General features: G+C 40.2%; 1 protein-coding gene across 1 annotated transcript in view; it reads left to right on the forward strand.

Moving 5' to 3' along the window:
• The window catches only part of LOC119728292 (receptor-type tyrosine-protein phosphatase T-like), a 35,710-nt gene that overhangs the window by 18,847 nt on the left and 3,324 nt on the right, over nt 1-13,539 (forward strand). Inside the window, exons 27-32 of the mRNA XM_038200477.1 lie at nt 597-745; nt 1,342-1,477; nt 2,192-2,338; nt 2,947-3,046; nt 11,472-11,548; nt 12,941-13,075. Of these exons, the coding sequence (XP_038056405.1) occupies nt 597-745; nt 1,342-1,477; nt 2,192-2,338; nt 2,947-3,046; nt 11,472-11,548; nt 12,941-13,075 (744 nt within the window). The remainder of the gene's footprint in view (nt 1-596; nt 746-1,341; nt 1,478-2,191; nt 2,339-2,946; nt 3,047-11,471; nt 11,549-12,940; nt 13,076-13,539) is intronic.

Consider the following 13,539-nt stretch of genomic DNA (forward strand, 5'->3'; position numbering starts at 1 on the left):
GACATAATTATGTTGCCCGTTCTGTTTTAGACAAAAGCTTTATTCAGGCTGGACAATGTGGGTGCGAATATTTTAGATTCGTATGTAATGTAAAACAGCTGACTCTTTGACATTTGTGGTTTGTAAATGATCGACTAAGGAATTTGGCCAAAGTGGCAAACTGGGCCTATTATTATTAAACTAAACATAAGGCCATAATATAGAAATATGAATGTTTCGTAGGAAATCATTGTTTTTGTTCCCGAATTAAGAACTAAATCATTTCCACTTTCAACCCACCATTATTGAGGTGTATCATTATTGAGGGTGTGATTTTCTTTTACCTCAAACTGATCTAATACAGGATTTTAATGTTTGATGCTTTATTGTTACAGACAAACAGAGCTGTGCAGCTTGTGTGCTATTATTGCTATGTTTCTATCTGATACCTATACAACTCCTTTCTATCGACTTTAGCTAGGTATATCGTATTAGTAAGCGGTTCACATTTCAAGACTTTCCGTGTATTTTTAAATACTCCGTCACCACCCATTAGGGAAAGCTCTTACAGTGTGAATGCAGTGCTGATGAGTTTATATTTATCTAAACGAACTTAGGGTCAGTCTACCAGAAATGTGCGTCAGTACCACTTCACGTCGTGGCCGGATATGGGTGTACCTTACGACCCAAGTAAGGTCATCAGCTTCGTCAAAATGGTCAAGGCGTACAGCTCCAAAGACACCGGACCAATGGTTGTACATTGCAGGTTGGTGGCCAGTGGAATAGAACAACAACTGATTCAAGTGTCCTGCTCACTAATCATTTTGAGACATTCTTGGTGCATGAAAATATTTGAAACAAGTTTGTTGAGAAGAATGGCTTACCGTTGTTGGAGTAAGGTACACTGAACACACGCTATAGGCAGTGTATGACTAGTTTTGTTGACTATATACAACTGTGTACAAAACAGTTCGAAAGAGTGCAAGTGCATGGTACTTAACAAATAAACATTTGTTTAGATCGAACATCTAAACATTTCCAGTGGCCAGGTGCACTGAAAAGCCATGAATAATCTATAAATCTCGTCACATTGACACGATTCAAAGGGTTTTGAAAACGCCTGAGTGGGACGTTTCAGCTGTAGTCTTGATTATAAAACATTGTTCCCTCGAAAAGACAAGTCGATGTTCTGCTGTCATGATAAAAATAACGATTACTTTTTATTTAAGAATATTGTTTGTCTTCTACATTGGTACAAGGCTCACTTTTGCATGCATAGTGTTTATTATGAATATTGATACCAAATAATATTATTTGGTAATTTTGGGACTGTAGTTTCTTTTCGTGTGCTTAACCCTGTAGTGCTGGAGTTGGCCGTACTGGAGCCTACATCGTACTCGACGCCATGCTGGATCAAGCCAGGATAGAGGGCAAAGTTGACATCTGGAACTTCGCTCGTAGAATGAGAGACAGAAGAATGAAAATGATTCAAACAGCCGTACGTAAAAAAAAAAATCGAAAGAAAATTCATGTTCAATAAATCACACTGTACATTTGCACATAATTCCCTATTTTCAGATCTCCTCCTGGGAATGTTTCATCAGCATTTTCAAAATAAAAATGAAAATGTTTCTTTTTGCAAATAATTTGGAATTAGTTAAAAAGGAATTGGTATTGTTTTGCATGCACTCAACTACTTCTACAAAGCACACGGCTATAAATACTTAATTGGAAAGTTTTGAGCCGTTTGGTGGCAGAAAACACTCACGGTCCTATTCAATTGTTGGACATGCGCACATTAGATTTATCATGACGTAAGCAATTGAAAAGGACTGTTCTCTGACACCAAGTGTCTCAAAAGTCTTCTATTGTGAAATATCAGCCCGACATATCACTTATGTAGTAAAACTGCTCTTCAATATATAATTTCATAATATGATGTTAAATCAAATCTGGAGTAATGTTTATGTTGTTACGTTTAAATAGAAGCCTGAAGAAATGAAAGATAGTGTCATATTTAGAGGTAGGAGAAAAAAACCGACTTAAGTCAACAGAGGGAGTTCATGATAATCATGCTTGAAAAACCAAAGCCAGCTGATGCACACATTTTGAAGGCAGGTTAAAGAACTTGAAAGCGAGGGAAAGTAACTGATTCACAAACCTGGCATTCGTTCTAATCGCATTCCCTGCTATACATTTTGTACATATTCAGGCACAGTATGAGTTCGTATTTGATGCTTTGTTAGAAGAATTCAAATATGGCGGCACGTCCATACAAGCAGATGCCTTTCGCAGCGAACTAGCTGGCCTAAAGAAGACCAATTCAAATCGGACGACTGGGCTTCAAGAACAGTTTGAGGTGAGAAATCTGTCATATAAAATTCTCTCTAAAGGCCGGTTCATACTTCATGGGAACGCAATTAAAAAATATATTGCATAGCGTCTACAAATTTTGATGTGCACCACAACTTGACGAATATGATAGTTTTGCCGCACCACCGAGACTTGACGGATCGTTTATGGATGATAAGTCACTTCGTAATACGGCGGACGATTTGAAGTTTCACTCTGATGTTCGCCGTTACCCAAACGAATTCTCTTCGTCCTGAAATGTACGTGTGAAGTATGAACCGGCCTTAAGGATAGAGGTATATGTATAAACCCATATGACTAAACGGTTTATTAGTTTATTGCTAAATAATAACTATTTTAATAAGCCAGTTTTGCGAAATAATGACCAGATCAGTGAAGTGGAGTATACGCCACTTCCTGTATGCTGGGCGAGGCAAAATAAGACTTTTCTGTATTGACGTCTGAACCCTTTTAAAAACCGTATAAAATGCCTTACTAGCTGGATAAGCCACTGCTTTTATAATAATTTACAGTATAACTTTCAGTTTGTGATATTTTCAGTGTTTCTGTGTCAGATATAACCTTTCTTGGACATTTCTCTCGTTTGTTGCTTAGAAACTCACTCGTCTGTCCAGTATTGTGAGTTCAGACCAATGTCTAGGAGGTCGGGATCCGAAGAACGTTGGAAAGAATAGATTCCCAGACAAGATACCAGGTATGAATTAAAAATTACAACCTGACGTATTCAGGTGACAAGAACGTTCATTTAAAAGAAAAGGTAAGTCACAACATCTTTAATTAACACCCTAGTAGAAAACAAACATTACGTAATAGATAAGATACAGGGTGATGAATAAGAAGCTGATAAGGCGTAAAAATAGAAGGGATTAGGAGGATTAGGGTGTGCTTGTGAGGGTGGAGTAGATAAGGAGTAGATGAGAGAGTTGTGTAACGAGAGAATTAGGTAAACTTGCGGTTGGAGATAAGGGTGTTGTGTTGCCGTCAAAATCTTGCAATGTGATTGGTGGGAGGATTAGAATATAACGTAGAGTTCTGGGGCCAATTTCACGGTGCTGCTTAGCACAAACACTTGCTTAGCCAAAAAAAACCCTGGCTTATAAAAGCAATTTACCAGCTAAAACTCCACGTGATGTATATTGCTCGTGATTAGTATTCAGCTGTTGTTTGCTATAGCATGAAAATCAAGTGGAGCTTTGGCTGGTAAACTGCTTTTATAAGCCAGGTTTTTTGTGTGCTAAGCAAATTTGTTTGCTTAGCAGCGCCGTAAAATTGGGCACTGGAGCGTAGATTGGGTGAAAGTTAAAGAATACAATTTGGTTGTTTTGCCGTCAAAATCCTACAATGTGATTGGTGAAGACAATAGGGAGGTGATCTATAAGGATCGTGATTGGACATAAGTTATCAGGTTGAAAAAAAAATGTACACGATCCCTACTAATTATCATTTTAGTTAAGAGAATATAAAACAATTGCGTAAGCCAGGGACTATAAAAACTGTACTAGCAACAAACCTAAATTTACCACACACTTTTCGTGTATCTTTACACTGTGATTTGACATTCGTCTTCTTGTGTTTCTACTCAACGATCTCTTGTTTCAACGTGTTACTTTATACATATTATTAAACGTCCAAGATGCACATCTTTTTGACACCCGAATTCATCAAGGCCGCCAGCTGAGAGGTGATGATGTATGTCTTCAAAAATCCCAGCGAAGCGAAGAAGAGGGGAGCCTATACCTTACCTCGAACTGAATCAAGATCTGGTGAACGTCCTCAGTAGAGAAAATGTAAACATGGTCCTGGACCAGATTCGGTTTAAAGGAACTCCGTTGTCGATAATACTGGGACGTCTCCACACGCTTGCCGCGAAGGATGCGTCTGAAGGCAGGAACGAAGGAGATGGTCGGCAGAGGCGGTGAGAACCGGGGACAAGTGGTGCTTCATAGCCGCAGCACCTTCCCCAAGCTCCGGTTCTGTCACTCGGAAATCTGGCGCAAGTTCCGCGTTCATCGTGGACTCTCCACCATCAGCTTCCGGGCTGTCGGTACTGGTAGACAACATCGACGTTGACGGGGTGGAATACGTCGATCCCACTCTGCCCACTCTCGAAGACATGGTCCTCGGGGGTGATGACGTCCTCTCGGGAGGCAACAATGTTATGCAGGGTGACGGCCTTTTAGATGGCGAGGAGATGGACTTCGACCAATCACAAAGGGAGTTGAAGCGTCATCATCAGGAGGATTCTGAAGAAAGTTTGGGAAAGCGGTGGCGTGGAAAAGCCTCGGGCGAAGAGGAGTATGAAGTGGAACGTCCAAAAAGATACTATCGTCTTACAAGACTGGGTGAGAAACATATTAAAAAATACCAGGCATGTTCGTACAATTATCAAGTAAGATTCAAACACCTTGATCAAAAGACTTTCGAAGAGGCCGTACCACGTTTAGGTGTAACATTCGGCAACATTCTTGAAAGGCTGGGTTCAATCCCACGATAAAATTCAATTCATTATTGATGTACTGGATTTGGAGTACCCGGTATCCTTGCCGTTTATGCCTCTTGACGAGCTAACGGTGGTCCGACTAATGACAAGACTTAGTGAGGTTTTACAGTCATACAGGTTCACTTTGTGCATATTGCAATGCCTATTCGGGGAAAATCAAACAACGATTGTAGTAAAGATGTAGAAAGGTCCATCGTTAAGATAGACGACAAGGTTACCAATACGTGTTTTGCTAGGGCAATTGTAACAGGCGTTGGCTCGTTTACCTCGAAGCGCCCGTCAGAAGTATACAATATGAAGCGCGGCAGGGCAATTCAGCTAGGGTACTCAGAACACCAAATTACATAGGAACGCAGGGGTGTCAGAAAGTCCATGTGGTATTCCAGAATTACAAAACTTTTCCGATGCATTGCCAGAATTCAGAATCATTTCTTCTTTCTTTTTTGTACGAAAATGCTTTTGTACCTGATGTTGTGTATTCTTGGGCAAAAATAATGTCCATCAATCTACCCCGTGCAAACGAAAAGTAATTGACTCCCTCAATTTTCTCCCCATGCAGGCCCTAAGTAAGTTACCAAGAACTTTTGGACTGGCCGAAATGTCGAAAGGCTTTTTCCCACACCTGTTTTATACCTTGCATAATCAGACTTATGTTTGTTCTCTCCCTAAGAAAAATACGATGATCCAGATGGTATGAATGAGGAGGGACGAACTGAATTTAACCAATGGTATGATGAGGAGTCGGGACGACCCTTCGTGCTCAAAGATGAGCTCCTAGCATACTGTATAAGCGACATAGATATTCTAAGTCGCTGCTGTCAACAATTTCGGTTGTTGTTCAAACAAGTAACTTCCTTGGGGCCCGATGACGATGGTGTGGATCCTTTCAAGAATTGCATATAACTATCGCGTCAGCTTGTAATTTGACTTTTAGACTTTTTTTTTTTGTCCCCGGAAACCATAGCGGTTTTACCTCCGAATGGTTAGGAAAATAAAGACAATCTATCCCAAAACAGCACTTAAGTGGATGCGTTATGTTAATAAAATTGAAGGGATTCACATTCAGCACGCGCAAAATGGAGGAGAAAAGCAGGTCAAAAAATACAAATTTGACGGATTTTGTCTTGACACCAAGATTTTTTTAAAATGAATTTCAGGGGTGCTTTTGGCATGTTGTCCAAAGTGTTATACTGATTGAACCACCGTGAATAAAAGATGCAAACAGACAATGAATGAGGTGTACATGTGCACACTAGAGAGAAAAAAAGATTTATCCAAACACAAGTGCCCGAATGCAATTATGTCGAGATGTGGGAATGTGAGTGGAATAGCGTTTGGAAAAACATGACATTTAAAAGACCAGACGTTATTGTCGGATGGCCTGACAAATTGTCCATCACTAAATCCGCGAGACGCATTCTACAGTGGACGCACCAATGCAACTCGTCTATTTTAAGAGACACAATTAGGGGATGAAAAAGAAAGATATGCAGATTCCACAGCATTATATCCATATATTAATAAATATAGGGCATCCCCGTATACGTTTCGTTAGTGTGACGCCAGTTCAGTCTATACCACGCCCACTGGCCATTAACTAGCATCGGAACCATTGGAACCGGAAGCTAACGCAACTTGAGTGTTTATCCAATGGGCACTAGTGCGTGCGCGTGTTTGACGTTTGTACTAACGAACAGGATAATATCTGAAAACTTTGGCGATGTATCTGAATATTTTGGATTAATCAAATGTAAAGTCTTACCGCCGTCAAACTTGTACCATCAGCTCCTGCCATACGGAGCTAATAATAATTGAATGTTCCCCCTGTGCCGTACAAGTGCCGAGCAGACCAAGCAGACACCATGTCATCTCAATGACGAGGAAAGAGCATTGTGCGGTACTTGGGTTTCGCTCGAAATCGAGAAGGCCATTGAGTTAGGGTATAAAGTTCTTAGTATCGACACCGTGTGGAATTTCGATAATAGAAAATAATGCGATCCTGAACGGAAGGGGATTTATTCAGTTCTTATGTGAACACTTTCTCAAAAATCAAACAAGAAAGTTCTGGCCTACCGCATTGGTGCAAAAATGAGGGAAGATATACAACGGTATCTTGACGAGTAATAATAGCCAGGAGCGTGTCATACTCGACCAAAACAAGATTCAGCAAAACCCTGGACTAAGAGCATTGACCAAATTAATGCTAAAATAGCTTCTGAGATATTTAACTTGTTGGTTTCTGATGAAGATGTTGTGACTCACGTAAACGTTATCGATGATAAAGTAGCTGAGGTCAAGTACGAGCGTTGGCAAGAAAAAGCGTTTGTAGACCCGAATCCTCGAACCAATGTGGTTATAGCCGCTTTCACCACAGCTCATGCTCGCCTGAAACTGTAAAGCATAATGGAACAGATATACCCCGAATCCGTACTGTACTTTGACACAGACAGCATTTGAAGAAAGACCGGGCGAGTATAAACCTCCTCTGGGCGACTTATTGGGAGAACTGACAGATAAAACAAACCCTAAGGACGGAAATTTCATTGAATGTTTTTAGTCGGGGGACCAAAAATTATGCATATCGGTTAGAAACAGGGAAAACATGTTGCAAAGTTAGGGGATATACATGGAATTATAGAAATGCTTAAGAGTTACATTTTGACACAGTTTCAAAGATCGTCAGAGTTGATAAAGATGCCAAAATCAGCATAACGGATCCGTACAAAATAACGCGTGACACTTTAACCAAGCAAATATAACCAAGTCTGTTATATGAAAAGAGACTTCCGATTGGTTAACCACAAACGAGTTGTTTTAAAAAATTTTTGTCACAGTCCCCCTATGGTTACGCCCGTCGAGTACGTCAGGATCGTATTGTTCGTTTTTCTTAGTCCGTATCGGTTTCTCAATTGAAACTTCAGAATACACAACACATGTTTCTCACACCTTCTTACAGCTCCAAAAAGTTATAATTGTATAAATGTATATTTATAATTTTGTATTGCATTACCCTAAAATTATTTGAATTATTAAATTGCCCCCTTTTTAATGTCAACCTTTTCGAATGTTGTTCGTTTCATAATTAAACATTAAAGAGGAAAGTCGTGAACAGATCATGTCATTATGGGTAATTGTAAAGATTGCATTCGAAATGCATTTCCTAAATTCGTTTACATATGTCTTTTTTTATCAGTATCTTATTGAATTTTGCACTGTTGATATTTGTTTTGATACCAAATGTATGTTTTGTTGAGGATTATCAGTCACAAAGTGACGACACGTCTGTTGTTACAACAACTTATCTACTGGAAGGTACAATCCAACCTAGCTGTTATTACTGTGTACAGACCGAATATGTCTCAAGACTTTTATTGTAAAGATGACCATATTTTATCACTCGATCAGAACGAATTTGTAAGTGTTTTTTGTGTGTTAAAACTGTACTTGTAGACATAACAACATTTCTGAATGCAGGTGGAAAAATGTATCCATTAGCAAAGTGTATACACCTAACTATAAAGCAATAGCAGGCATTGAACGAATCCGAGGTCTGGTCGATTATTACATCCACGAAATAAAGCGTGATACATTTGTACGTGAAATAAGTTGATTTGGTACTGTGAACTAAGATTACTGTATGTATTAAAATAAATCCTTTCTTGTGTAAATATAGAAATGATGTCATAAGAAAATTCTTTCGTGCGTAAAAATAGAAATGATATAATTGCAAAATTGCATGAATCCTTTTTTTTTTAAATGTTGACAAAAGCATGGTCAATTATGTCCCATTATAAGAGTAATGCCCTATTACATTTAAGCGTATTAGTCTTTCAAATGCCAAAGAGGTTGCATCATCCCTCGATATTCTGTGAGGCGGGTCCAACCGGGTCGGGTAAAACTAATTGGGTGTGTAATTTGATTAAGCATAGAGAAGATGTATTTGTTCAGTGCCCTACAAAGATGTATTGACGTTATGGTCAATATCAGCCGGCTTACGAGGAACTGTCTCGCGATATACCTGCTGTTCAGTTTGTGGAGAGTCTGCCAGGGGATTGGTCAGATCTCATTGACCCGCGAGACAGAAGTTTAATTATTCTGGACGATCTTATGAAAATCAGAAGTGACCAAACTTTTTACCAAAGGCTCACACCATCGAAACCTGTCGGTTATTTACATCGTGTAGAACTTATATCATCAGTCCAGAGATAGTAGAACCATCACCTTGAATTGTCACTATCTCGTGCTCTTAAAAAAACCCGAAAGATCGATCTCAGATTATGAACTTAGCTCGACAGCTGTATCCTGGACAGTCTAAATTTAAGATTTCCAAGACGCAACCCGTCAACGTTATTCCTACTTATTTGTTTTTCTGTTTGCATCTTTTATCACGGTGGTTCTATCAGTATATGGACAACCATGCCAAAAGCATCCCTGAAATAATAAAAGGTCTGGGTGTCAGGACAAATCCGTCAAATGTGTATTTCCCATTTCAAATTTGTATTTAACAATTGGTGAAATTCAGTTCGTCTCTCCTCATTCATACCATCTGGAGCATAGTACTTTTTCTCAGGAGAAAACCAACATAAGTCTGATTATGTACGGTATTAAAAAGATGTGGGAAAAACCTTTCTTGATTTCGGCCAGTCCAAAGGTTCTTGGTAACTTACTTAGGGCCATGGGGAGAAAATTGAGGGAGTCAATTGCTTTTCGTTTATAACGGGGTCTTTGGATATTATATTTGCCCCGGAATACGCAACATCAGATACACAAGCTTGTTCGTACAGAAAACGAAGAAGGGACATCCCATCGTATGACTATTTGTTATGAGCAATTTCAACAGAGTTTCGGGTGTTTGGTGACTGGAACAGCCAGTTACAAAATTCCTTGTCACATCCTCCCTAAAAATCATTTGCTTCTTTTGATATGTCTACAATCATACCCATATGGCAATCATACCCATCTGGCTGCCCGGCACACACTTCACAAATCATTTGGGCAACGCAAAGGTTCGCCTTGTGCACGCCACTGTCTTGAGTGCCCTCAAAATAAAAAGGAATATATATTTTAGTACGTTTTTCAACTTTTCCATCAGTTGAAAATGTTATAGGTTGATCAATAATGGATTGCATATAGCACTGATGATCAAAAGATCTGGAAGAAGCAATTAAATTGCTTCTTCCAGAAGGCCCTTGAAAAATCATTCTATTCATGTGGTCGCGCGAAATGACAATGATTCTGAATTCAGGCGAAGCATCGGATGTTTGTGATTCTGGAATACCACATGGACCTTCTGACAACCCCGCGTCCCGAGGTAGTTTGAAAGCCTTGATACGCTGAATTGCACTGCCGCGCTTCATATTGTATACTTCTAACGGGCGCTTCGATGTGAGCAAGGCAATGCCTGTTACAACTGCCTTAGCACAACACAGATTGGTGCCCTTATCGTCTTAATAACGATTGATCTTTTTCGTCTTACAAAATCCTCCGCACTTTCTACATCTTGACTTTACAATCGTTGTTTGATTTCCCCCAATAGCATTGCAGTAATATGCACAAAGTGAATACGAATCTCATGGTTAATGAAGTCAAGAGGCATAAACGGTAAGGATACTGGGATTTAACCCCCTGTCCCTGCCTTTCAAGAATGTTACCGAATATTACACCTAAACGTTGGACGGCTTCTTCGAAATTATTTTGATCAAGGTGTCTAAATTTAAAATCGTACGAACTGCCTGGTATTTTTTAATATGTTTGTTACCGAGTCTCGTAAGACAATAGTATCTTCTAGGTTCTATCTTTTCATCCACTTCCTCTTCCGAAGCTCTTCCACGCCACCGCTTTCCTGAATTTTCTGCAGAATCCTCCTGATAATGACGCTTCAACTCCCTTTGTGATTGCTCGATGTCCATCTCCTCGCCATCTGAAAGGCCGTCACCCTGCAAAACATCGTTGCCTCCCGAGAGGACGTCATCACTTCCAAGGACCATGTCTTCGAGAGTGGGGAAGAGTGGTATGGACGTCTTCCACCCCGTCAACGTAAATGTTATCTACCAGGGCCGACAGCTCGGCAGCTGATGGTGGAGAGTCCACGATGAACGCGGAACTTGGGCCAGATTTCCAAGTGACAGAACTGGAGCTCGGGGAAGGTGCTGCGGCTGAAGCACTACTTGTCTACGGTTCTTGCCCTATACACTCTGCCGGACTTCTCCTTCGTTCCTGCCTTCCAACACCTCCTTAGCGGCAAGTGTGTTGAGAAGTCCCAGCATCATCGACAACGGAGCTCGTTTAAACCGATTCTGGTGCAGGACCATGTTTACCTCTTCTCTAATGAGGACGTCCACCAGAACTTGATTCTGTTTGAGGCTCCCCTCTTCGTTGCTTCGCTGGACGTTTTTGAAGACATACACCATCCCCTCCAAGCTGGCGGCCTTGATGAATTCGGGTGTCAAAAAGATTTGCATCTTGGACATTTAATAAGATGTGTATAATAACACGATGAAACAAGAGATCGTTGTGTGGAAACACAAAAAGACGAATGTCATATCACAGTGTACACATGTTTTTCATCACAACGGATGCGGGTTATATTTGTGATTATATTGATATGGTTCTAATGCAGTGGACCGTTTTAGACCTCGTCTGATGACCGAAGGAGGAGATGGAAGCACTGACTACATCAATGCATGTTTTCTGAGTGTAAGTCATGTTCTATGTTTACTCGCTAAAACAAAGATCTTGACGGTAGCTAGATGTTAATTAAATGATAAATTAAGATGGAATCAGTCTCTGCGCGAAAGAGCAGTGAAATTCATGTTGTCAGCAATGGTAGATTCATTCCGACGTTTTTAAGCACTCTAACTTATAGACTGATCCATTAAGCCACACCCACTTAATAATATAATAGACCGATCCATTAAGCTCCGACCACTTACTGATATAAAAGACGAATCCATTAACCCCACCCCACTTACTAAAGACCGATCCATAAATCCCCACCCACTTACTAATATAAAGACCGATCTATTGATCCCAGCCCACTTACTAATGTAATAGACCCATCCATTAAGCCTCAACCACTAACTAATATAGACCGATCCATTAATCCCAACCCACTTACTAACAGACCGATCCATATCCAACCTACTTATAGACCGATTCATTAAGCCCCACCCACTTACTAATATATTCGACCAATCCATTAGGCCTCAACCACTTACTAATATAGACCAATCCATTTATCCCAACCCACTTACTAACAGACCGATCCATTTATCCCAACCTACTTATAGACCGATTCATTAAGCCCCACCCACTTAATAATATATTAGACCAATCCATCAGGCCTCAACCACTTACTTATATATTAGACCAATCCATTAAGCCCCACCCATTTACTTATATATTAGACCACTCCATTAAGCCCCACCCACTTACTAATATAGACCGATCCATTAATCCCAAACCACTTATACTAACAGACAAATGCATTAAGCCCCAACCACTTACTAAAAAAGATTCTTTAAGCCCCACACAAAGTCCACCTCATGGATTATTGGCGTAAGTTTAATTGCGTAATTGTTTTCTAAGCGGTCCTCTTTGAGACAGGACATGGGTATTGCTGCAGAGTGGCTGTGTGTGCCGAGTGGGTATCACAACCAAGCAGGAAGTTGTTTGTATCTTTGAGAAAAGAGGGGATCCATAGTTCTTTTAGCGGCACAAAATTATATTACGATTGAAGCGAATCTGTGTGGAGTTGGAATTTTGACATTGCTCGGAATAATGGGAATTAAATATTTTTCCATCTGGCTAAAACTCCCAGGACAAAACGTGTTGGAATCGTATTTATAAAATGGAATTTGCATCGGGTTGATGTTGATTCAATGTTTGGTTTTGCCCTTCACCGACGTGTAAACACTGTATACTCGGAATTCTCCAGTAAAAGTGGGAAAAAATTACTCCCTTGGAACTCGAACCCAGACGTCAGACCCAAGGGGCCGCCCCTGGCCCCTAATTCCGTCGGTGATGTGCCTGACACAACCAGAGGCATTTAGCAATATTATAAACAGATACACGTATTGTTATCTGCAGAGTCACAGCGCTAAGGGTGCGTACATAGCGACCCAGATGCCCCTACCAGGGACCGTCGGTGACTTGTGGCGAATGGTCTATGATTACAACTGCTCATGCATCGTTATGCTAAACAACTTGGACGACAAGGATCCGGTAAGTACAAGGGATCACTCCGGGGATAAGTTATCAAAGACTTCGGTGTGTTGTTGGTTATAATAGGGTATTTCTTCCTTGGGGTTGAGATTGGAAGCGAAGACTGAATTGTCTCCCTGGACCCGAGAGATTCTTAACCCAGCTCTTTTTAAAAAACTGTTCAAGTCATAATTTCAGACTCTTGCTGATAAAGAGTTTACCCACACCAAATTTCGCCCTCCTGTTTTGTCCTCCATATCTCAAAAAGGCTCCAGTATGGTTGTTTTAGCTTTCTTATACATGCTTATTCACACAAAATGTCTAGACGATATTCCATACTGGATAGACGGTTATTTGATTGATTTTCCATTCACCTAGCTAACCCTGAAAACCTTAATCATATTTGACTGTTTTGTAGTCGAACTCAATACATGTACCTCGTCATGTCTTGTTTTATTACGAAGTATCTTGTCTTATTTTGTCAT

Source organism: Patiria miniata, unplaced genomic scaffold (assembly GCF_015706575.1).
Source record: "Patiria miniata isolate m_02_andy unplaced genomic scaffold, ASM1570657v1 HiC_scaffold_20, whole genome shotgun sequence".
NCBI classification, from domain to species: Eukaryota; Metazoa; Echinodermata; class Asteroidea; order Valvatida; family Asterinidae; genus Patiria; species Patiria miniata.